The 24,311-nt window shown below is 45.2% G+C and overlaps 12 protein-coding genes across 12 annotated transcripts; 8 read left to right on the plus strand and 4 right to left on the minus strand.

The window, feature by feature from the left end:
* Positions 1-1,461: 1,461 nt before the first annotated feature.
* On the plus strand, positions 1,462-2,060 carry GLAREA_02071 (uncharacterized protein; the record flags this gene model as incomplete). The annotated part of the gene is made up of 2 exons (XM_008089287.1): positions 1,462-1,956; positions 2,007-2,060. The coding sequence occupies 2 exons, from the start codon at positions 1,462-1,464 to the stop codon at positions 2,058-2,060; spliced, it is 549 nt and encodes a 182-aa protein (XP_008087478.1).
* A 1,602-nt stretch (positions 2,061-3,662) lies between these two features.
* GLAREA_02072 (uncharacterized protein) lies at positions 3,663-4,226 on the plus strand (the record flags this gene model as incomplete). The annotated part of the gene is made up of 2 exons (XM_008089288.1): positions 3,663-4,118; positions 4,176-4,226. 2 exons carry the CDS (start codon positions 3,663-3,665, stop codon positions 4,224-4,226), a joined length of 507 nt encoding a protein of 168 aa, XP_008087479.1.
* A 541-nt stretch (positions 4,227-4,767) lies between these two features.
* Positions 4,768-6,096, minus strand: GLAREA_02073 (uncharacterized protein; the record flags this gene model as incomplete). The annotated part of the gene is made up of 3 exons (XM_008089289.1): positions 4,768-4,956; positions 5,025-5,949; positions 6,005-6,096. 3 exons carry the CDS (start codon positions 6,094-6,096, stop codon positions 4,768-4,770), a joined length of 1,206 nt encoding a protein of 401 aa, XP_008087480.1.
* A 623-nt stretch (positions 6,097-6,719) lies between these two features.
* GLAREA_02074 (uncharacterized protein) lies at positions 6,720-6,992 on the minus strand (the record flags this gene model as incomplete). Its single annotated transcript, XM_008089290.1, has 1 exon — positions 6,720-6,992. One exon carries the CDS (start codon positions 6,990-6,992, stop codon positions 6,720-6,722), a length of 273 nt encoding a protein of 90 aa, XP_008087481.1.
* A 1,241-nt stretch (positions 6,993-8,233) lies between these two features.
* GLAREA_02075 (uncharacterized protein) lies at positions 8,234-9,428 on the plus strand (the record flags this gene model as incomplete). Its single annotated transcript, XM_008089291.1, has 5 exons — positions 8,234-8,287; positions 8,349-8,385; positions 8,439-8,506; positions 8,555-8,931; positions 8,978-9,428. The coding sequence occupies 5 exons, from the start codon at positions 8,234-8,236 to the stop codon at positions 9,426-9,428; spliced, it is 987 nt and encodes a 328-aa protein (XP_008087482.1).
* Positions 9,429-9,639: 211 nt separating this feature from the next.
* GLAREA_02076 (Protein kinase-like (PK-like)) lies at positions 9,640-13,391 on the plus strand (the record flags this gene model as incomplete). The annotated part of the gene is made up of 3 exons (XM_008089292.1): positions 9,640-10,683; positions 10,772-11,183; positions 11,230-13,391. 3 exons carry the CDS (start codon positions 9,640-9,642, stop codon positions 13,389-13,391), a joined length of 3,618 nt encoding a protein of 1,205 aa, XP_008087483.1.
* An 872-nt stretch (positions 13,392-14,263) lies between these two features.
* GLAREA_02077 (POZ) lies at positions 14,264-15,355 on the plus strand (the record flags this gene model as incomplete). The annotated part of the gene is made up of 2 exons (XM_008089293.1): positions 14,264-14,358; positions 14,407-15,355. The coding sequence occupies 2 exons, from the start codon at positions 14,264-14,266 to the stop codon at positions 15,353-15,355; spliced, it is 1,044 nt and encodes a 347-aa protein (XP_008087484.1).
* Positions 15,356-16,710: 1,355 nt separating this feature from the next.
* GLAREA_02078 (uncharacterized protein) lies at positions 16,711-17,364 on the plus strand (the record flags this gene model as incomplete). Its single annotated transcript, XM_008089294.1, has 1 exon — positions 16,711-17,364. One exon carries the CDS (start codon positions 16,711-16,713, stop codon positions 17,362-17,364), a length of 654 nt encoding a protein of 217 aa, XP_008087485.1.
* Positions 17,365-17,687: 323 nt separating this feature from the next.
* On the minus strand, positions 17,688-18,137 carry GLAREA_02079 (Crystal protein ET79; the record flags this gene model as incomplete). Its single annotated transcript, XM_008089295.1, has 1 exon — positions 17,688-18,137. The coding sequence occupies one exon, from the start codon at positions 18,135-18,137 to the stop codon at positions 17,688-17,690; it is 450 nt and encodes a 149-aa protein (XP_008087486.1).
* Positions 18,138-19,497: 1,360 nt separating this feature from the next.
* GLAREA_02080 (uncharacterized protein) lies at positions 19,498-19,804 on the plus strand (the record flags this gene model as incomplete). The annotated part of the gene is made up of 2 exons (XM_008089296.1): positions 19,498-19,509; positions 19,550-19,804. 2 exons carry the CDS (start codon positions 19,498-19,500, stop codon positions 19,802-19,804), a joined length of 267 nt encoding a protein of 88 aa, XP_008087487.1.
* A 675-nt stretch (positions 19,805-20,479) lies between these two features.
* On the minus strand, positions 20,480-22,242 carry GLAREA_02081 (uncharacterized protein; the record flags this gene model as incomplete). The annotated part of the gene is made up of 3 exons (XM_008089297.1): positions 20,480-21,862; positions 21,914-22,151; positions 22,229-22,242. 3 exons carry the CDS (start codon positions 22,240-22,242, stop codon positions 20,480-20,482), a joined length of 1,635 nt encoding a protein of 544 aa, XP_008087488.1.
* Positions 22,243-22,562: 320 nt separating this feature from the next.
* On the plus strand, positions 22,563-23,954 carry GLAREA_02082 (Cyclin-like protein; the record flags this gene model as incomplete). The annotated part of the gene is made up of 3 exons (XM_008089298.1): positions 22,563-22,780; positions 22,831-23,041; positions 23,091-23,954. The coding sequence occupies 3 exons, from the start codon at positions 22,563-22,565 to the stop codon at positions 23,952-23,954; spliced, it is 1,293 nt and encodes a 430-aa protein (XP_008087489.1).
* Positions 23,955-24,311: the final 357 nt, after the last annotated feature.

Genomic DNA, 24,311 nt, shown 5'->3' on the forward strand with positions numbered 1-24,311 from the left:
CATGAACATCATACACTTTCAGCTAAATTGACCTTCATTCAACATCTTTATATCTCGTTCTAGCACAAATCTTTACATTGAACCATCTGGAGTTGTTAACCTGGAAGTCATGACCCGTTCCATTAAGCGAGAATTTGGTGATATGCAGAGCCAGAATTGCTACTAAAGGCAAGATTATACAGAAAAGGTTGCATTGCCTAATGTATCTCTTCCAAAATATGATCTTGAGACTATAATATACACTATTGAATCTCATCGATCTTTTCTTCCCATACTCTTTGGTAGAACGCCTTTCCTTCCCTCCCCTTATCACGTGGCCTCGATTCTCGCTTATTTATCTGTCCCTTTCCCTCAGCTCCCGGCCGTAACATCGTCTTGTATTACAAGTCCACAACAGCATTCTACCAAATTCGTCATGGGCGATACAAGTTATAGTATTCTTAATTTAGGCTAAATACCGAAGATCGTACGAGAATCGAGGAGAATGTTGCTTTAGGATTGCGAGGCTTCGAAGAAGTTTTTCAGATGAAGCTCTGAAGGGCAAGACCGTACAAGCTTTCGATACCCGAATATCAGGAGACACTAGTGGATGGAATTCCTTCAAGCCATCTTGATAGATCTGAACGTCGCTTAGCAATCGTTAATGAAGGTGTGAAATGAAACTGTGGCATTGCCTTTGAAGACTTTGGCTTGAGTTATCTGGAATCAAACATTCAGTGAAGGTACATTTCTGTCTTTCCATAGAAACATTACTTTCTCAGAGACAGTTGAGTATAACGTATCTGAAGAAAATGCCTGCCACAATCATGGGAATGTGCTCATCAACGACTAAACCGACACTCGTAGCGAAACCCCTCTGCTATTACCTAAATTACTTACAGCCTTGTAATATCTGAAGCCAGCAATGATGTTTTGAACAATGCCAGCATTATAGTACTTTGATTGCTTGGATGAACGCATATACGATATTGTGGCCAATTGGAGCGTTCGCATTCGGTGTATCTGAGGTGGGGTCGAAGAAGTCATCAGGTGATTTCTTCCTCTTGAGGCGTAGCCGCGAGACTGGGATAGCACTTAACATCTACTTGCTTGTGGATAAGAGGATTGATACCAATCATTAGGTGGTTTTGTCTCTTCAAACATTATCATGTCCCGAGGGAAATAAATATTGAGTTAGAACTTAGACCTAATTTTGATTAGTATTGATTGGAGGCAATATCGAATTGATTGGCGATGGGCAACGGCATCAATTCATATAAATCACTTCCACTACTGGAGTCAAATTAGATACGTGGGTGATACTAGAATATGGGTGTTTGTCTGTTTAACTGCTGGCAGAATTGGAGTGGTAACGTCGACGAGCTCATGTATAAAGCATGCGTGTTTCGTTCAATGATCGTCTCTAACATCATCATATTCTCTATATATTGAATAAAACCTGAAGAACATCTTATCCCAATCATGCATTTCCGTAACCTCAGCGTAGCCGCCTTGGTTTCTTTCATCACTTTGGCCTTCACCCGTCCGACAGCTCCAACTACAGATGAGATCGACAACCTCCCTGATGGAATCTACAGTATCACCAAGTATAACAACGGCACCTTTTCCGACATCATTTCCCTCGGCACTACAGAGAGCCTCGCAGGCTCATCCGTGGACATCGTAGCGCCAGCCAAAACCCAGGCCCTGCCCAATCCCGAGACAAATTGTGTATCCCGCTCACTCAACGCGAATGATCTCCGAGGAGCACGCAATGGGTTGAATGATTGGTGCGAAAGGGGCAATTACTTGAATCCTCGCACCTCAGTTTGGGTCAAAAATAAGTCTGCACAAGCATATATGTGCTACTATGGCACTGGAACTGGCCCTTGCCATACCTGGGAGACTGACGATGCGCATGCACTCATGGACGCTGCTTGTGGTTCTTTAAATGCTGCTTGGGTTTACATTAATGATGTAAGTTTACGGTGGTTTGAAAAAGATGCAATACTGACGATTGGATATAGTGGCAGAAGTCTTATGGAAGAGACACTTCTGGGATTGCTGAGTGCGGCTGGTGATTTCTTGTGGCTGGATGGTGGTGCATTTGAACAATTCAACATTGATCAATTCGCTGTAAAGAAATTGCAGTAGGCAGAGGTTAGACAGCTCTGACTCCATCAAAATTAGTGGTCGAGATTGTTGGTAATGTTTCTTTCTCTCGAAATAGTACTTCTTCGAAGTTGGATATCGAATACAATATACTTGCTTCTCAGTGATTTCTGATAGTGTGGCATGACAATAAATAGACCAAGTCTCGCCAACGAAAACGGAATAAAAAGTTATTATGTAAACATTTTATGATAGTCAGTAAATGAAACACTAATAGACTTTGTGAGCACTTACCGAGCTTAATCTAAAACATCGAAGCCGTCATCTAACCCTACTTCAGCCTAATTCTGGCTCCTTCCTTCAAGTCAAGAATCACAAATCACCTTTTCAGCAAAACCAAAAATTCCACAACTCTTTCAACCTGCACAGCATATCCCGCGCAAACATCTTCTACTCAACTCTCCCATTCCCACACCACCGTAAACATACCAATTAAATCCAGCCACGGAAGTTTCGTCTGACGTGAGCTCCCTTGGCGACCAAATGCAAAAGTGCAAACTCTTTTCTTAGCGGAGAGTATCGTACGAGACCAAGGATCAAGAAGTTTGGTACCTGGATGTGGGGCATAGGGCTCAGAATAAGCTTAAAACGATTTGTGGAGAGATTGGGCTGTAGTGAGACAACGGAGCGGGAGAGACACGAGACCTTCGTTTTCGAATGTTTGACGTACAGTTTAGAGAAGATAGCCATGTAAGAATGTTTCTACAGGAGAGGCTTGAGCCAAATTTTGCTAGGATGGATGTTGCAAGTCAACCTCCTATGCAACAACTAACCAAGACCGTTTCCTGTCTGGTGCTTCGAACAAGTCTTGGAGACACTTCCTCAAGTAGTGGCAGTTGTCGAGGTCTGACTGGGCTGACTGGGCTAATCTATATAACAAAGTTCCCCTGAATCTAAGGATTCAAATGGTATCTCTCTCGTTGATCAAATCAAACGCTTGTGGAGACCGATTTTCGGAAGGAGGCGAGCCACCTCAAGATACATGACCTCCTTACAAAGACTTCGGCCCTAGAAGTCTCTGCTTACAATAAAGTATCGTGACCTTGCCACTCTCACCGCAACATGTGTATTTGCATGTATCCACCTTACGAATCTCGCTTGCGAATGACAAAGAACGTTGGCAACGGTTCGGGGAAACATACGGCAGTGATTTCTGAGAGACAGAGTCTTGAATAGGTCAGACGAGTGTTGGAATGGCTTCATTTGCCAGCCACGACATGGTTTTGCCGCGGTGTTGATGACATGAGCGCGGGATTGGACTGGCGAGGGGTAATGACATGTTGGCTGGGAGAAGATGGACTGTCGGCCGCTCGTGGAGAGAGATGAGACGGTGAAGTCGAAGAGGTTGAGTATAAAGAGGACGACGCTTCCTCAAAGTGAAGACCATCACCAGCATCATCATCTCCGTCCTTGTCACTTCAACACCACCGAGCCCTCACCACACTCCAAACTTTATTAAAATCATGCAATTCTCTCACCTCGCCATCGCGGCCCTGGCCTCAATTGTGACCATGGCCTTTGCCCAATCCAGTCCCCCAACAGCCGAAGAAATCGCTGAACTCTCCGACGGCCTCTACAGCGTGACCAAATTCGACGACGGCACCTTCTCAGACATCGTCCTCGTTGCCAACGTCACTGCGGACACCATCGCCAACAAACGTCACGTCGACACCACCGCCCTAAAAACTCGCTCGCTGCCTAATCCCAAAATTGGCTGCGCAACAAACCGACAGATTAACCTCGATGAGTCGTATGCTGCGTACCTCATGCTTGCTGATTGGTGTAATTCCGGCAATCAGGCAGGAGGAATAACCGTGATTTTCACAAAGGTGCAAACCGCGCAGTGGTATTTCTGTAACTACGCAAGCCACGCTCAGTCATGCTCTGAGGGTGAGCTCAGTGATACGTGGGATTTGGTTGACCTTGGCTGTGGGGACCGCATTGCTGGATGGGTTGTTATAGACGATGTAAGGACATCCTGTTATTCGTCGTGATTAAGAGACAAATGTTAACCGTGGTTTTAGTGGGCCAAATCTTTCGGTCGGGACAACAATGGTGTTGGTGAATGTTGGTAATGATGAGGATCATGGAATCCTGGGATCATGAAATAGTAGGAAAGCTGGCAGTTGTGGAAAGTCGAAAGTGAAGTATTCAACATTACTCACTTGGGCTTCCTGGTTGAAGTAAGCTCATTTAGGATCGGGATTGGTCATTGGTGGATATGTCTTCATACCTTCCTCAGTTAAATAATTTGTTGTGTACATTTCGCTACCTCATCATGTTACCTGCATCATGAGAAACCTTCAGAACTTAAGTGAGGATCAGCTTTGTGTGCAATGAATTCGCGAAGCTATTGACCACAATATACAAAAACAGAAACAGTCTCGTTACAATGTAAATGTACAGTATTTCAAATTCTGAAGAGGACAATGAAACGATTGTCAATTACTAGGCGTGGACGTACCTATTTCTATTAAGTTTTCATTTCCCATCTAGACACAACCGCAACCCGTTGCAAACGCCAAATAATATTCACACCAAGGGGTATCTTTCAAACTCTAGAACTCTAGAACTCTAGTCTTGTTCTCTTACGCCATACGCTTACTCTTTCTGTATCTACTTCTTTTCCTTAGGTACCTCCGGCCGTGCGTTTGATGCAGCTGATTTCTCCTCCTCTTCTTTTTCAGCTTGCGCTATTTCTTGTATCGCCTGCGGTTTATCGTTATCGAGTTTCATGCCTAAAATTATCTTGACTTCGGGACAGTATTTGAGGATATGGTCGACTTGATCTTTATTGTCCCAAATCTAATGGAAAGAGTGTCAGTAGTTACCAAAAATCAGAGATTGCTCGAGATTCATGGAGCGAAACATACCTGCGGGTGATGAACGCCCATCCAGCCGATATGATACCCTAGCGGTGTCTCATCCCACACACTTTCTACACTGAAGGTCTTACTAATATCCGCAGTTGCCATCTTAGCCCCAGGAAGCGAATTCAATTCTCTGCTCAACCATTCGTCCTCGAAAGGCATACCCGTATTCTCACGCTTCTTCTTTTCCAAGATCTGAACTATTTTTGAAACTTTTCGCAATGACAATCCGCCATTTCCCCCAAATTGAGCAGTTGGCGACCATGGTGCACCAATCCAATCATATTCTAGATAGTCGTTTAATGTCGTAGGAGCACCTGCACAGAATATGCTGTCAGGTTGAAACACAAGAAGATGTTCGGCGGGGGCTAGGATGTTGGAATACAGATGATGGTCTGTGAACATCTGAGAAATGGTATCACGGTCCTTGAGAGAATAATTCGCAGGCACGTCAAGAAATTCCAACTTGCCAGCTTTTTCGTATCGTGAAAGCATAGGATTCGCCCGCATGAATTCTAGCGCCGAGGGTCCGCCCATGAACCTGAAAGTCCATTCCGCTGGGATCACAGATATCATATGTGCGAAGAGGGCTGGGAGGTGAGGGAGCGGGCGTGTTTCAACAAGAAAGGCAACCTTTGTGCGGTCGTACGGGTTCGGAGGAGCTGTCGAAGAAGAAGCTAACGATGGGGTTGTAGAAGAAGCTGTCGTAGATGCCGTCGAAGACGGTGCAGGAGCTTCGGGAGTGGGTGGTAATGGAGTCGGTGCCAACTGAGGCGGGCTTTGGGGATTGGGTGGACTGGGTCGCGGTATGTCTGGCTTTGGCGGCTTAGGTGAGGGCAATTCCACCGCTGGAAAGAAGGCGCCTATATTTTCTGTTTCTGTATGTGTCGCGTCTTCTATATCTGGCAATCGAAGGGTCTGCCAGGCTCTGCATTACGAGTTCAGTATATACACTCTGCCATGATCTGTGGAAAAGGACTTACATGAAATAGAAACCGAAAACCAGAGCGATTAAGATAACACCATTGGCGAACACCTGGTTCCGCCTGTTCTTGAATTGCCAGATTTGAAGCATCGCGAGATCATCTGCAATCAGAAATGGAGGGCTCAAACTCCCATGGAAACGTGTACGAAGCCACTTATATAACAGTAGGAAAAACAGTACAGACGGAGCGGATGATCAATCGACTTGATTCAAGAAAGCAATTGAGGAAAGAAAGGACGGAAGGACGACTGAAGAAAAGGACACAAAACTTCCGTTGTGGAGGTAAGACGTTGGTGCATCCTGTTGGCTGCGTCAGCCTCAAATATGACCTTAATCCTGACGGGACCCCGCGCGGCTCGCAGAAACGCGGCAGCATATCAGTACTGCTGCTTTCCGTCTGCGCTTTCCCAAATTGTTCTTTCTGCCAGTCATTGTAATGATATACTAATGCTCAGGGCTTTCTTCTTGCAATTCCATTCTCATTAGCCGCCAGAGACTTCCAAGTCGACTTCGAACCGCTTCAGCCGCTGAAAGCCCGCCGGCCGGCAATTGGACGAACGCCAAACGATTCAGACGGATTAATGCTTCCTATGAGAGTTTCATAGCAAACGTTAATCGTCTGTTTGGCTCTGTACGGTAGATTTCGTAGAACAGAGCAGCGACGCGTGGATGCTAAAATTGGAACGCGTAATGGGGTCCATCCGTACCGGGCGTCAAGTGGATCGGGCGTAGAGGGACGGTGGACGGGCAAGCTTCCATGCGGACTGCAAAGGGTCAACTCGAAGTATATCCTCAAAAGACTCGAACTGAGACGAAAGGTATTCAGGACATTTGTTGTCGTCACGCGGGATTTTGTGCTTCCAAGGCCGAACGGCTTGCCAAGTCAGTAAATCAACACTACTGTCGGCTGCATCGTCAAACCGTCCGAGCTCGAGCTCGACTTCGAGTCCATCACGAACATGTCGTTCTACCAGTCTTGGTTGCATCTTTTAACAACCGTGCCTTACGTCTCTAGTTTCTCATCTACAGACTCTACTGCTTTGGCATTCTGTACGTCGGTCTCGAATTACTTTACCCTTTTGCGTAACCATACTCAGCTCGCTGCTCATTGCTCAAACGAAGCTGGAAAACCCATCTAGAACGGAGAGAAAGGCCAAAGTCACACGACAATGCCACTAGGAAAAAAGATCGAGAAAACAATGAAAATTCTGCTAAATTCTTTTTATTTAGACAATAGTCTATTGTGAGAACCTGCAAGGGCAGTATCCTATCTCGAATCTCGAGTCAAGTAGGTGGGAAACTGTGTTGCCGGCCGAGTCTGAGCGCTTTGCCAAACGGAAAGAGATGCAGCCAAACATTGGAACTGCTCGTCCTTTAAAGTTTGATCCCGCAGCTGAGAAACCCTCTATAACTCTTGTTTCTTTGTTGCACATACACTCTTTTCTGGCTATGATGCCGTGTGATGGTAGTAAATGTTTTACACTATGTTCAGGTTTTGATGTTTGCAGACCTTGTTTTCTGTTCATTTTTGCTTCCATATTTTTCATTCATCATACCTCAACAGTGTTTCAGTTCCTTCAATTGAATTGCACTGATTTAGTTAATCTTCGTTTCAACTCGCGTGTTATCGTCACTCGTGAGTATATGGTCACAGATGTTCTCAGCTCTGTAGGGAATACTTAATGTGATTGCTCATCGAGTTTCAAAGAAGCAAATCCAGGTTACTATCAATAACTCCCGGGAAAATGAAATTACTCATGGTTCGGACGTTTTGCTTCATATCTCTAGCGAGCGCAATTTATGGGCAAGAGAGTCAACCATTATTATCAATTTTGCAAACACTTCCTACTTGTGTGGTAAGCATGGCTCTGCGAATGTTACAACGCATCTCTAACTAATTTTCAGCAACCATGCACTTCCTCCAATTTTACTTCTTTAGTGGGAACATTAAGCGACGCTGAATTGGCAAATGATCTCTGTCCAGACTTTTCAGCTCAGCGACAAATTGCAAAATGCATTGAGTACAATTGCATTTGGGATCACCAACTTAGTGAGCTACCCACTGTGGCCTGTAGCACTATCTCTAACTGTACTAGGCGTCCAATCATCGTACACTAAACTCTGCACTGGGTACCCGATACCTTCCAGGAGCAATAATATTCGTGCCGTAGCTATTTCTCTGTTGGGGGTCACAATCCCTTTCATCTTGGCAAGATGTTATTCGAGGATGAGAATTACAACTGTCACCGGATGGGACGATCATACTTTCATGATTGCAGCCGTAGGTTGAACTAGGTTTTCAATGCCGTCTTACCAATGCTAATTGGATTGCTTTGGCGTAGGTGTTTTCTACGGCAACTTTAGCTCTCATGTTTCCATGTGCGTTTGACTTTATCCTTCAAGAATATGTATTAAAACTGATTCGTTGTCAGTGGCAAGTCTAGGCTTCGGAAAACATGCTTGGACAATAGATCCGTCTAGCATAATCCACATCCGACAGGTACGTGGCTTGCCCTACAATTCATCAGATAAACTTTGACACTTGTAGCTTTTCTATGCAGGGCAGATAAATTACGTATTCGTTCAGATTCTCTCGAAGGTTTCGCTCTTACTGTTTTTCCTGAGGATTTTCTTCCTACAGAAATGGACTCGCATAGGGTGCTACCTCACCTTGACATTTCTTGGAACGAAATGGATAATCTTTCTCATGATAGTCATATTCCAATGTACCCCAGTCCGTTCAACATGGGACTTCTCAGTGCCGAGTCATTGCGTCAACGTCAAAGTCTTAACTATTCTGGCTGGTGGATTTAGTATTCTAGAGGATCTGATCATTCTCTCTCTTCCGATTCCATGCATAAAGTCCTTGAATATTGGAGCTGGAAAGAAGATCACAGCAACAATTATGTTCAGCATCGGCTCTCTGTAAGCTTCTATTCTCCTCACTTATATGGCTTGACTAACCGCTAAGCGCAACTATCATAAGCATCGTGCGACTCCGATACCTCATGACGTTTGGCTCCTATGTCGATACCACATGGGACGATGTGGACGCCTTCGTCTGGTCCGTCATCGAAAACAGTCTTGCACTAGTATGTGCTTGTCTTCCAGCCCTTCGGCCACTTCTCTGCCTGCTCGCCCCCAAAGTTTTTGGTGTGTTTTCACGTTCAGCAAAACCAGCCACACCAGATGCATGTTCATCGTCGCCGCTTCGTAGCTGGAAGAACAGAAAAACGCACAGCCAGATCGCGGATGATGAGCAGTCGGCAATATATTTCGTTCCACAAGAAACGATTTCCTCTGGCGTAACGGACTCACGTGGTCAGAACACGATGGGACGGGACTTGGAGGATGGTCAGGGAATTGATTTAATTGTTGTAAAGCTGGATGGAAAGAACGATATTTCCAATAATTTAAAGTAATAATCTAGTAAATATAAGAGAGAGAAGAAATTGATTTGCTGCACTCAAATCACGTCAATTCATTTGATACATCTAACAGATGTATAAACTCGTACAGTCGTGGACTTGTGGTGGTGGTGGTGCTCCAAGGCCAAACGAATCTGTTGCCGTGACGACCGGTCTGGTCTGACATTTACCCGGATATTTATTGATTACACTGGCTCTAGATGCCATGCCATTGACCGGAACCACGACAAAACACGACAACTACGATAACCCGACAGAGGCAGACAGGATGGCGGCCTCCGAGAATCTGATCGACTTCGACATCATCGAGAACCAAAAAGAGAACATACAGGCCTTACCTGGCGGACGCTCGGCGCGAGCTCTGGCCAGTATGTTTTCACCGTTACCCCTCCACAAATTAGCGACACCGACACCTTCAGACACCAAAAACCTGAACGACTTAGCGCGACAAGAGTTCGAAATAGAGTTAGAGAATATCTCAGAATCCGATGACCCATTAGATATTTACGATCGCTATGTTCGGTGGACTCTCGAGGCATACCCATCTGCGCAAGCAACACCGTCATCACAACTCCTTCCGCTGCTTGAACGCGCAACAAAAACATTTCTCAATTCGGCGCAATACAAAAATGATCCACGATACCTCAAGTTATGGCTTTCCTATATTCGTTTCTTTTCAGATACCCCACGCGAGACGTTCGCATTCTTATCGCGTCACAACATTGGAGATGGATTGGCGTTATTTTATGAAGAGTTCGCTGCTTGGTTAGAGGGCGCAGGGCGCTGGACGCAGGCTGAAGAGGTTTACAAACTTGGGATTGATAAGGAAGCTCGACCTGCTCCGAGATTATTACGGAAATTCAACGAGTTTCAACAGCGCTACGCTCAGCAGCCGGAAGATGTTATGCAGCCTTCTTCGCCGGCTCTACCTACGGTACGTGCGGCATTGGGCGTGAAAGTTGACCCTTTCGCTGCTGCTGCACCTAGAGATCCCCAAGCGCCTAGACCAAATTCGGGAGTGGGCGGGTCTGCTACAACGAAGAGTGGTAAACCAAAACTTGCGATCTTCTCGGATGCGGATGAGGCTGCTCCAGCGGTCTCAGGAGCTGGAACAACCGGATGGCAAAGTATTGGATCGCTGTCAGATCGTAAAAAGGAGAATGTTATGGCGCCTAAACCTATGGTGGGTGAAACTTTGAAGGCTGGTGGGAAGAAAAGCAGTACGAAAATGGCGGTATTCAAGGATGAGGTAAGCTACATTTCCTCAATTCCTCCTCACACACTTGTTGATCATCACAGGACTAATTATTTGTCGTTTCGGCGCTTTTGTATTTCAGTCTTTACCACGTTACGAATATCAACAAGTTATCAATCCTGCTCAGCAACAAGTGACAGTCAATGTGAAAGGAAGAACCGAACGTATTTCTGTTAACCTAGAAGCACTGTATCCAAGTCCTGATATTGTGGGCTCTGAATTATGCTTGGAAGAATTGAGAGCCGCGAGCAGAGGGTGGCTAATGAAGGTTTGGGTGTCTGAAATACCTTCTCATCAAGATTTTGATGTCGCTGAGCCATTGGATGAACAATTTGATGTTGTTGAGCCAATCGTTAAAAAAGTCGAAACGCTTGTAATTGCACGAGGCCCAGTAACAATCCCCCTTGATGAGAATGGCGAAATTGTTAAATCGACAAATCGAGACGGGCGGGGTCGCAAGATGAAAATCAAAGAAGTCAACGAGACCCAAATAAGTGAGTGCTGCGTGTTGAGGAGGAGTTTGCATCTGACAATCATTAGTAAAAGCGAAACTCGAATCACCTTCCGGAAAGAAAATGACCAAGCGAAAATCATCCAAGGAACAAACAATGACATTGCATACTCGTGCAGCAACTGATGAGATATATGATTTATTTAGCCAGCCGCTACCCGCCGAAGAGGAGCAAGAAGAAGAAGAGGAGAGCAGCGATGATGATGGTGATACGACCGATGGCGACTACACCAGCGGCGGGGAAAGTACAACGACAGGGCGACTACCAACTACTAGCGAGGCCGGCGACGATGAAGATGATGAGCATGATGATGAGACCTCAGATGTGAAAAGTGTGAGCGAATGGTCAGAATTTACCGCGAGGAAGCATATACCAGATATAGATGAAGATGACGAGGAGCACGACGATACACGAGCATCGAAATCGACCGCAGCAGAGGACACGTTCGATGCTATTGAAGTGGAATTACCACGGCGTCGTGATGAGGAAGAATTGGTGACTCCAATTTCTCCAGATGCTCCGTCTAATGGCCGAATGATGTTTGTCCCCATACCGCCAGAAGACTATGAGCCAGCTATGCGGCCCTATCGAGACCCTTCACAAGTTTGTCAAAATCGATTGCCTTTCATGACACCGATTGCTGAGAAGACAGAATCATCGCTCGGATTACCTACTGCACGGGGCCAAAAGGACTATTTCAATTCAAAGACACCTAGCAAAGGCAATGCTCGTGAACGGGTAATTGAGCTGGGTAGTAGTCCATTTAGGGAAATCATCAACGAAGCTCGCCCGGTGGAACGAATAGCACAACCGCAGCTAGTCAAACAAACCAAGCCACAGAAGGTCGCGCAGGTAGTGGCAAAGGTGCCCTTTGCAAAAGAGATGGCCAACAAAGGGCCCATCATCAAGGATGCTCAGTGCAATCCGGTTGATGACTACACCCGTGCGTTGATTCTTGAGCAACTTCAACCACCTCTGTCAACATATGAAGGCTTCTTTGAACACAAGAATGAGGACGGAAGCCGCAGCACGGAAATAAAAAAATTCGCCAAAGCAATGGCAAAAATCACCAAAAACGCTAGCGACAAGACAACGACAAATCTCTCCATGCCACCAACTCTCCGTTTCCCTGGCACCTCCCGAGAATATATCGTCAAGCGTGAACTAGGAGCTGGAGCTTTTGCACCAGTTTACCTATTGGAAAATGTCGCTGCGAATGATGAGGATGAGAACTCCGTCGCTGTCATGGGTAAAGGGGCATTCTCCGCCACGCAACGGAAGGATCTAGAAGCCCTGAAGATGGAAGATCCGCCATCAGCTTGGGAATTCTATATCATGCGTCAAGCCAAAAGACGACTTGGCGTCTCTCGTGCTGCTGAAAGTATTATCAATGTGTATGAAATGCATCTTTACAAAGATGAGTGCTACCTCATAGAAGAATTCCGCGAGCAAGGAACTCTTCTCGATGCCATCAACCTCGCCCGCACGGACTCTACAGCTACCGGTCCAGGCGTTATGGATGAACTTATGGTCATGTTCTTTACAGTTGAGCTTTTCCGAACCATGGAGTCACTTCATTCCAAATCTCTTCTCCACGGCGATCTCAAAGCCGACAACTGTCTCGTCCGGCTCGATGCCCTATCAGACTCTGAAGTCTGGACACCCCAGTTCAGGCGAGACGGCACAGGCGGCTGGAACAAGAAAGGCATTGCCTTGATCGATTTCGGCCGCGGAATTGACATGAAAGCCTTCCGTCCAGACGTCCAATTCATCGCCGACTGGAAAACCGGTCCCCAAGACTGTGCCGAAATGCGTGAACTCCGACCATGGACCTGGCAAATTGACTACCACGGCCTCGCCGGTATCATCCACAGCATGTTGTTCGGCAAATACATCGACACAGTCGCAGACAAAGGTGCCGGACTAGGTGCGCAAGGCGCGAAGACCTGGCGTATCAGGGAATCACTCAAGAGGTACTGGCAGACGGAGATTTGGAGCCAGGTTTTCGCGCTCTTGCTGAATCCGGCGGCACATCTTGAGGGGGAGGAAGGAACGAAGATGCCGGTGCTGAAGGGGATGAGGGCTGTTAGGGAGGTGATGGAGGAGTATTTGGAGGCGAATTCGGAGAAGGGTGGGGGGTTGCAGGCGGGGATTAGGAAGTTGGAGGGGGCGCTGGCCAGGAGGAGGTAGGTGGTTTGATGTGTTTTGTTGATTGGGTTTTGTTGTGATTTGGGTTTGGAGTTGGCGGGTTTTGGGAATGAGATGGTTTGGTAATTGTTATGAGATATGAAATTTTTATAGTAATGAAGTACATTTGACTGGGAATCTTCTTCTGTAGCTTGTTGAGGTGATTTGAAAACTCGTTGCTCTTTTGTCTATATGACTTGATTCAGCATAAGGGATGGAAGGTGTGTAATTGAATTTGCTTGAGTTGACCTTGAGTCTCAATTAATTCTTACTCAGCTAATGTCACTCTCTGTACAGTTGTTCATCTGACTTGGGAGGGGTGCTCGTCTTGGCTAGAATGTAAGAAGTATTTCCAAACATGATATTTAGTTAAGTCGGCTTATTTACAAGAACACACCTAATGTAACGGAAGATTGTGATAGGAAAAAAATCTCTCCTAGTCTCCATATTCCTAAAAGATTCGAGTTTGTGCCGCTCAGTGAGTGGAAGGTGAATTGTGAGACAGCGAGGAAAGAGATGAATAAATATCATTATGCGAAGGAGTTTAAGTGTAAGGGCCCCCAAGTAGATCGTCTACCTAACCAAATCCAAACATCATGTGATGAGCAAACATGAACTGGGGATTATAAGTGAATTCAATCTGGTGTGGTATTTCAGAAGAAGGTTATTTCACTGACTGCTCGCCATGTAATCAGTGATAGAGAGTTGAACAGAGAAACACGAGACAATTTAGATTGTCTCTATATCTTCTCCGTGTATATTGGTTCTTTTCTCTGAAAATATTAACACCTACATTCCAATTGTAGGGAGTCCAACAGATATACATCGTCGTCATTGTATCTTCAACATAAATAAATTCATAGATATCTCTGAGGATGAAATATTCAGTATCCGTAAAGCTTGAGACGGCTCATCAGAATGTTTATGAGCCTTGGGCATCTCCAGACGAAAAGAACGATCCAACATCAAGGTGAGGTAAATCTTCGAACCAACTGGATAACAAAACTAATGCCTTTAGAAACTACTCCTCCCCTCTCGTCACACTTGTGGTAGGATCTGGAGAGAAAACAGAAACCTTCTATGTGCATAAGCACTCACTACTCAAGTTCCCTTATTTCAACGGTGCACTACGCCCAGGGGCCTTCATGGAAGGAAAAGATGAGAAAATGAATTTCCCCGAGGAAGACCCCGCGGTTTTCCATCGGCTGGTTGAGTTCATTTATGAGGGCAAATGTTACCCGCGGATCATAAACGAGGAGGAAATGGAAGAGTACCTCGAAGCGCCTATTATGGTAGTCAAAGATGTTCCGAATTCTTTGGCAGAGGGTTACGACTGGGGTTTAGAAAGCAGCATCGCTTGCGGCTCCCACCTTACTACAGACGAAACGTTGTCGACTGTGACCGGCATTATTCAACTTCTGTGTCTAGCACATCGATATGGTATCAATGATTTGTGTAGCTGTTGCCTGGATAAGCTTAGGCTGTGCCCGTTTGGAACCAGAGAAGTTACTGCCCTCATCGAGCTTGTGTCGACTCAGATCCCAGAGACCGAATCGACATCAGAAATATACGCATTCATGTACGAACACATCCGCATCCAAAAGCCTCGGCTAGATGATTGCCTCGTATTTGAGCGTCTGTTTGAAAATCGCGCTGTCCCATCACAGACCCTACTTCAAATCCTGAAAACTACGAAGACAAAACAAATAGAATACATGCGCCAGATCTCACTGGGAATTGTTGGAGTCGCGGTGTGTCATGAAGAAGTAACAGCTGCCGATAGTCAAAAGAAGTACGGTACTGACGACAAACCACATTTCATATTTGGTTCTGCTAAAATAGGAGAAGTCTCTTCAGGCAGGGCAAACAATTCGGAAGGATTGTTCTTGGCGAGAAACAATCCAGTTGGAGATGGGGTAGTTTTTCCTCTGAGCAGCTTTTTCTTCCTGAAGAAAAACAATATATGAGCAAGAAGGAGTGTTCTGGACGTTTGGATCAGCTGACCACAATTGACTAAAGACCAAAGGTTGATAATTGGAGTAGGGTTTGCAAAGCCTCTCAGCGTAGATACCTTTGTTGCTCCACTGTTATAGTCATAATATTCAAACATGATATATGTATGCATCTCTCAAAAACTGGCTTTTAGTGCCCCTTTCAAAAAGGGAATTGCCTAGGACTAATAGACTCTTAACATTTCAGTAAGTCAATAACGGACGATCTCTCAAACCCAATTTTTGAACACCATCATCTTTTCATAAGTATCTGAAATATGTGTATCACAATCTACAGTCAAAAACTCTGAAAGACGTCAACTCACTATGCTTTCTTCATGGCCAAACTTTAAGGGGGGGCGTTCACACTAAGCGAGAACAACGACCCTTCACATTCACTACAGCCAACTTTAAGGACAGTAAGGCAACAAGGCCGCTAGCAAGGCGCAACTTAAGTTTTTTGAAAAGCTCGAAAATGGCGAGGCTATACGAGGCTGTGAAATCGTCGAATTTGGGGGTGCGACATGCAACAAAACTTTTCGCGGTTAGTTTTCTCCACTTTTTGAACCGGATTTCTGCGGAAACGAACCAGAGACAAAGGACAAACGGTATCAAGAACTGTATTTATGAACTTTATCAAGAGCAGATATCATGTAGGTGAGAGTATGCAAAGTTTGTTTGGTTCCTTTGAGTGTGGACTGTTATGACCGCGCCGCAATTTAGAAGGAATCACTTCTATCTGTGTAGAAAACCATGATAAAGAACCATGTGAGAGTTATTTAAATGGCCTATATACAAATGTCAAACTATGATGAATCTCTTGGTTCTTTTCTGGTAGGTTTGTGAAATCTGGGAACTTGAAATACAAAGAAGTTGGATTTTGCGGAGTCAATTTCATAGTTTCAGAGAAGCTCGTGATGCTGATCAGGATCGAGATGACTAGTCAAAGAGAAGTACGTTGATTTGATTATGCACTGTATCATATGCCTTGAAGGAAATATTTCAAACTGTGCCATGGAGATTTGTTTGCTCTGGTGTAGAGAAGGAAGGAAGAAACAAAGGAAATTGTCTGTTCGGCCCTTTCATCTTACATGATTCTTTCAGAGCTACAACTGTGTCAGCATTTGGACAAAAGTATTTGCTGTTTATCTCTTGCCACAAAGGGTTCAGAGTTGAACAACACAAGATTCACATCAACCAATACAAAGGTTACTTGAAAACATTACAATGACAAGGCATTCAAACTCCATATAAGGTAACATATTCTCAGTCGGGGAATGGTAACACGATAAGGAGCTCATAAATCGTTTGAAATACTTACTCACATCAAGATGTCGTTCGAACAATGGAAAGCCTACGAAGAAGCAGAATTAGACAACATCCTCCCCGAACTGGGAATATATGGGGGAACTATGACATTGAAAGACGTAGCTGAACACATAACCAAGAGATCCATCAGACAGCGATGGCGATCTCCAAGACGCTACACAGCTAACTCTGTCAAAGCACAAATCTGCAATAGCCAAGCTCGAACCGAGAGAATGCGACGAACTGCCAGAGAACGTCTGAGTGGAGACACGGCTACAAAACGTCGTTTCACAATCCAGAAGAGATATGTCTACGGCGGAGAATTCCCTTTGAATGGCCATGAGCTGAAATCTTTACTCGCTACTCGTGCTGAGTTGGAGGAGTTTGAGAAGGAGGCTGATGAAGCTTTGGAGAGTGAAGAAATGGATATCCTTCCTACTCAATTGATGACAGAGAAGTCTTTTACACCACCTGAACAACTCTGTCTTCCCATTAGGAAGAGACTCCAAGATGATGTACCCAATCATAATCCTCAAAAACGACGAAAGACGATGGCAACAGTGTCTGAAAATAGGGTCAAGCAGATTGAGTTGGTTCTCCTGACTCAGAACGATTCTAACACCCCTAAGTGGCCTATGTATCCAGCTCGCAAGCTCCCAAGAGGTATTTCAGGTTAGCTTCTTGAATTACAGGTAGTTGGCAACAATTCGTCAATTATCTTACCCGTTGCTCGTATTGGACAAAGCTTGAAAAATAAGTCAGGAGAACTGATTAGTCAAATCTCTACCTGACGGCTCTTAAATAGAAAATAGTAGAAGTGAAGTTCACATCAAGTAAATCTCTTCAACCACACCAACAATTGCAATTGTGACAAGGCGTAGCTGACTTGCTAAGGAAAGAATACAATCAAGCTTGTCAAATCGAAATAAGCTATCCCCAAGGCTGATGCGCTTCAGAAAAACTTCATCCATAGCAATTGGATGGCAATAAGTCCTTGCGTTCAATCGCTAAAGGCCCATGTTATAGCAGAGTCATCCCCAGACCCGGCGCCGTGCCTTTGAACGTTCACATCTCCGGACTTCCGCTCCTCATATGAATTGCTGCCCCAAACGGGATTATCCCAATACAGAGTGACAGCCTTTCCTGTACCTTCAAGCTCGTAAGTAACTTCCCCTTCCACCCCACTCCCACGATCCACAATCCCGTTGAGAAACATGTTTGTTTGACCAGGCTCAATACGCGCTTGCGGGTTGGTTCGATCCATATTTTCATTGCCGGCACTTCGTTTAGACCATTCGCCTTTATGGAGATGCTCGTTGACAAGAATGAGAGTATGCTGGGTATGATTCTCAACCGTTACGTGTACACTTCGAATAGGTATGCGCCATGCTCGTCGATTGTTCTCCATAACAGTGGCCAAATGGCCTAGAGCATCCGCGGTACCGTTCATTTCGAGGGTAGATTAAAGCTCTCAAAGTTTGTTGTAATAATTCAAAACCTAAATGATAGTTAGACCATGCGGTAAATGATTGTGAGGTGAAAGTCTACTCAGAACCACTCGTGCAAAAACTACAGTATCGAGAAATAATTGGAAGGATTCCTTCGAGGCTTTCTTTACCATCCAAAAATATAGTGAAGGTTGGAAATGATGAAGTGACATTTCAAACCAGAGATTCCGGAACTATTTATACAAAGTCGTCGATGTTACTAATTCGTTATGATCAGACTCGCTAGGTGCTCAAGCTACTGAGCGATCTCATGACCTTGTCGCTGTAACTCCTATCAAGTCTTCGAGAAGGCAAGGTAAAAGGAAAGGGGAGCTGAAATTTGTGACAAGTTGCGTTTTCCAGCTGTATCGGGTCCAGGGACTAAGCCATAGAGTAGTATCATTCCCCCACTAGTAGTTTCCGCTACGAATGTTTCGCTCCTTCGGCTAATTCAGTAGAAGGAGTGCTTGTTATATTGACCAATCTAGGACTAGCCATCACATTGCGTGCGAATCAAAGAGTTTTTAAATCCAATTTAGAACCCCGATCGGAAAGGACGCTGGATTGTACAAGTGGTGCACATGGAATGCTCAACACGGATGCATGTCTTACTTGCTATCACAAAATTCGCTTCGTAGTTGCCACCAACCATTGGCTAGACGCGACGGTGTATTTGCCATTCGAGGACGGCAGCGGATAGGCATTTAGGATTGTGGCTGGCTGACAATTCTCAAAAGAGCTGTTTTCTGGCCGATCGCTCTCTTGTTTCAATCGTCCAATATTGGATTATATCGCGGGTTTGAATTAGGAAACAATAATTAGAGATGCATGCTTGAAAAGCAACCAAAGATAGCTGCTAGCTTCTTCTTAGGACGGCTGTCAAGAAAAGGAAACAAAACTTCCGGAGTAAAACCAACAACGAAATTGGGGTTCGACGTTTGATCAAGTTGCTAATACTCGTAAAAGGGAATGTCATAATTTATTAATTCCCCGGGGGACACCATCAAAGTATGTTAAGAAAGAGGCTACTAAGAAGCCAAACAAAAATCGAACTGTAAGGGAAAAGGCGAAAAGGCTACGCCAAAAGCCGATGGGCCCAAGTTGTATACGAATGTGGCATTTGAGAAAAAGCGCTGGCAATAGTCTCAGTGGTGCCACTGAGCGGAACGCCAGCTAGACAGCATAAGGGTGATTAGCAAGGGATATGCGAGGGACGAGAAAGCCACAGACTAAATGATCAAAACTGCAAGATAATCAGAGGTCTTGCATAGATCTTCTGTGCCTTCTACGCATCGGATACGTTCCAAGTCATGTTGCATCGTGATGTCTGCTTTTGTAATCACAAACTGTGTTCACTATAGCTGACTCCGAACAGTATCTGACAGAGACTCAAAAGCCAATCTCGGAGTACTACACGCGACAACCTAGAGGTGGAGGCGGTGCTTGGATCAAAGGTGCTGAAACAGACACATCTGAGGATCTGATACGTCGATGGGTTGTTTTAGCTCTCAAGGAGGGAAGGCCCAGCCTTCAACTTGAGAACAAAAACGGACCAAAATTGTACAGCGCAGAAGTCTGGGTTATTACAGCCAACAACATAAAGGGGGTGGAAGAAATGCTTGGATCATAAATGATACGGATTGACGGGAGGAGCTGATGCATTGATGAATCACTTCAGCTCTGGTGGGAGGAAAGCCCGCCAATGGACTTAATTCAAAGGTAGACCGACGTAATATAAGAAGGAAGTGGACAGGATAAATCACAGCTAGTATAATTCATAAAGCCATCGAGCTCTTTTTCAATGTCACTAGGAAATACCTTGAGAATGTGGCCAGCGATGTTGTTCTTTCTTTATCATGCTTCATGCCAAAAGCTGCAACCACTGTGATTGTGTCTTTAAGACATCGCATTCAAAATAAAATGTCTAGTAACCATTATGTACATAGAACGAGGCTCTTCGCAGAAGAGTTGAGTATGATTCTCTTCAACCACTACATGGTAATGAAGGCACAAATAATGTTGAGATTCTAAATGAAGGCGATGATAGTTACCGTAGCTGCGGGTATAAATATTCTGCAGTAGCTTGATAAATAAAAGATGATGCTTAACTTTTGTATCTCCGGGAAACACCAGTCTTTATCACAACCGTAGATTGTGGTGTCGTCCACCGAGTCAAGACACCCGAACGCACACCTCCGCTATTTTTGATGCCGGGTGTTGGTATTAATGTATGGATAAATTTCTCTTTGGGCTGCTTCGTTGCAACATCGAAGTTCTTTGTAAATATTTGGGTATCGAGGAAATGCTAAAGCGTGAAATCATACTTTTTAAATGCCGCTTTGAAGGCTTCGATATCTTTCTTCTCCTCTTCCTCTGTCTGTGAACATTCTCTCCACTGAGTTCTGTCTGTAAGACCTAGCAGCTTTGCTAACACAATTCGTCCAAACTGCAAGTCGAATCGAATAGAGTGGTCAAAGGGCATTATCAGACAATTGGTGCTGCCCACAGACGCCTCGTCCGCAGGTGGCGTCCAAATCCAGACTCTGAAGAAATCGCCCTCATTGTCACCAATTCTAGGGTCCCGAACCTCGAATGAAGGAAACAAGCGATTTTCCGCTTCAACGCGAAAGCCAGCTTCAACAAGCCCCTTACGAATAATATCTACAGGCATAGGTAAGAGTTGCCAGTGAACGTGAACCCCGTTACCTTTACTGATTTCATACGTGACGGCCCCGAGACTATTGTTGGATTTTTCAGCAATCATTTTCTGTAAGGCGTCTTTGAACTTGTTCATTTCTGAGTATGTTTTTATTTTTGAGTCGTCTTCTTCTGTAATAGATGAAAGGGTCGGGGCATGCGTCAGAGGAATAATGAGTGCGTGTGCGGGAAAATCGATGTCATGCACTGCGTTGGTCTCAGATGTCGTCAACGGACCCTTAGCAATAGTAAGGTACGCGTCGTCGCCGATAGAGGAAATGAGATGAGTCTCGAGATTAGGGTTTGATAGACAGAAGAAACAGGAATCGGGCCCTGGCGGCGGAGCACGTTCACCTCTTCGACCTCTGCCCCTTTTATTGTAGCCACCATTGCTGTCATGTGTGCCGTACCTTGAATAAGGCTCTAGATCGAGAGCTGGCCGTTTCTTTGGATTGGGCCGGGACAGGAATGGAGAAGCAGTAGCACCGGCCGGGAGCGGCGCTGTAGGGTCGACAGAAGTCTGAAGAGAGAATGCGTAAAGTGCTTTCTGTTTCAAAGGATTTCCATGCGCAGCAAGAGATATGAAGCGGGTTAAAGGCCTGTTGTCCGGTGCTTCGGTTGTTGGGGGATGGAAGAATGGCTCTCTTTCAAAAAAGAATTCTGGGGAGGACGAAAAGTGGTAACGAGGTCTGAGTGAGGCACACAGGTCACTGATATGATCTTGGCCTGTGACATCAATTAGCCCTTCGGGGAGTGAGACCTTGGAGCCCTTTCTAATGAAAGACGGCCACAACGCTGTAAGCAAGATATCTGCCTCATGTGCGCCCTGCAAAGCCTTAGCATCGCCAACCGTGTGGAACGGTAGGTGCTGTTCTTTTGATAGTCCTCCTATAATCGTTTCATCCAACTGGCCGCCCAAGGCTACGATTCTGATACCTTCCGAGGTTTTGGTTGTGCTTCGTTTCCCCAAGTAGTGAAGATTGTGGCAAATCTGAGTCCTGGTTAGTAATTGTCAAAGGTGATGTGGAATTGTGAATGTAACCTCTTCGTCTTTTTCGATTTTCTCTACGATCCTTGGAGGAAGAGCATTTTGACCAACAGTGAAGTATGTAGGAAGCGGAATAGTTAGTTTGCCCTCGAGGAGCTCTGTTACGGCCTCATTATCATCTGCGAATAGGTTGCCTACAGCTATGGCGAAAGAGAAGCTGTTTTTGGCATGCAGCGACGCCAATTTTGTAAAGACGGGTTGCAGTCGACCGTTGACTTCCCCCAGCACTACGCTATTCGCGATCAGCTCAGCTCAGATCTTGGACTCTTCCCTAAATTGCAGAGAATAGGTTGGAGAATCGGAACTTACATTTTAGCAGCCATATCTGCGAGACGATTAGATACAAATTGATATGAGATCTAACGTCTGCCGGTTGTAGTGATCATTCGGAAACGAAGAAGGGTCTGCAAGCTGGAAAAGGTGAGGGTTCGCGTCGCGACTTCAACTTTCTGAAAGCTTGGCCCGAGCTCAAACCCTCGAACATATCTTCCTGCAGTATTCACGCAAACCTGAAGCGGGCGAACGCGACGGAGCTTGCAAACAGCTTCTCAGCGAAATAGACACATTTCAATCGAAGAATATCTTCCCAGTCAGCTTGTCGCACAGCAGGCGGCCCCATGACTGCCCGGGCGTTTGCGACATCATGGCACCAGCTCCCCCAGCTCCAAATGTAACGCCTGCCTCGAATGCGACCGCCCTTATCGGTCCCCATCCTTCATATATTCAAGTCGCGAAGCCGTATCTGTTCCAGCAGCAACTACAGAATCAACTCATAACACTGGGCGCAAACCCAACCCGAGAAGACAATTTTAGGCTGCAAGGTGTGCAATGGATAAACGATGTACGGATAGCGTTACAGCTGTGAGTTCGGAACTCGATTGTACTATTGGAAGATGGACTAAGATTTAAAGGCCCGTTCGAACGTTTTGTACGGCGTGCGTCTATTATCACAAGTTTCGACTCGCTCACAAAGACACTGAATATCAATTTCAAGATGCGGCAGCAGCAGCCCTCCTCACAGCGTGTAAGATTGAAGATACACTGAAGAAGTCGAAGGAGATTCTGTGTGCCGCACATAATGTTAAACATAGTATTGCCGAGCATCTCAGCCCGGATGATATTGTTGGTGTTGAGTTCTGAAGGATATGGATTATCAGCTAATGAAAGCTAGGCATTTGAGAATCAATCTAAGATGGTTATTGGACTGGAAAGGCTGATGCTGGAGGCGTCAGGTTTTGATTTTCGGGTACGGTTTCCGCATAAACATATCATCAAACTGGCAAAAGACTCTAAAGTCGATAGTGATGTTGCGAGAACTGCTTACAACATCATGCTTGACCTATATCGCACATTTGCTCCTCTAAAACAGAGCTGTGCCGCGATGTCATTTGCCTGTATTGAGCTTGCCACACTACTTTTGGAGAAACAAGAGAATCGAATACATGGCGAGAGGCAGCCGTCATATCGCAAATGGCATACCAAGAGAGCAGAAGTTATGGAAACAATCTTAGACTTGCTCGAACACTATACGCATTTTCAAAAATCGTCTGCAATAGGGTCATCGTATCCTATCGATACCTTTATCAATATCAGGATACGCATTAACAAAGAACTGGAACATGAGTTCGATCTGGCGCGATACACCGAGCAATATGAGGCGCCGAAGATTAACGGAAAGCTAAATATCATTACCCCTAAGACTCCCGTCACACCAGCGAGTCCTTCAGATTTACGAATCAATGGCAAAGACATTGCTGCCTCAGCGGCAGTGAGTCCTCGGTCAGCGGGTTCCGGCAAACGTGGAATCGGAGCTCGTGGACAAGAAGGAACTGTCCGGTTCATGCTTGATGGAGAGGAAGCGAAAAGAGAAAAAGCTGCAGTTGATGAGTACTATAATGTGGAATATGAAGAGTATGAAGAGGAAGTCGAGGAGACTATCAAGGTGGAGAGGGTAGACCACCATCATAATCGGCATCATAATGGTCATGATGAACGATATCGCCGTGGGCACTTTAACAAGAGAGGTAGGAGATGAAATAATCATTGTAAGCATCATTTGGACTTGGCGTTTACTTAGGTAGGTATGTGGGTGGTTTTGGGCAGCATTTAAAATCCGTATAGGTTAAGGCGCAGAAACGATACCATGCACAGATTATGATGTTATGTATATAGTAAAGATGATAAAATCCAAAATGTTTTTGTCGCGCTTTTACTTTTGTTACTCGAATCGGACAGGGTATACAAAATAACTGTTGCACTTTTTGGTACGAGTATTCCAGGTCCTAGAAGATTGCAACCGCCCAAGCGCGCCGCCCCTCAGCACTTCTGTTGGTGGGGTTGTCAGCATCAGACCGCTAATTAAAGCCGGCAGAAAATATTGAGCAGAAAAATT

This window comes from Glarea lozoyensis (genome assembly GCF_000409485.1).
Source record: "Glarea lozoyensis ATCC 20868 chromosome Unknown GLAREA7, whole genome shotgun sequence".
NCBI classification, from domain to species: Eukaryota; Fungi; Ascomycota; class Leotiomycetes; order Helotiales; family Helotiaceae; genus Glarea; species Glarea lozoyensis.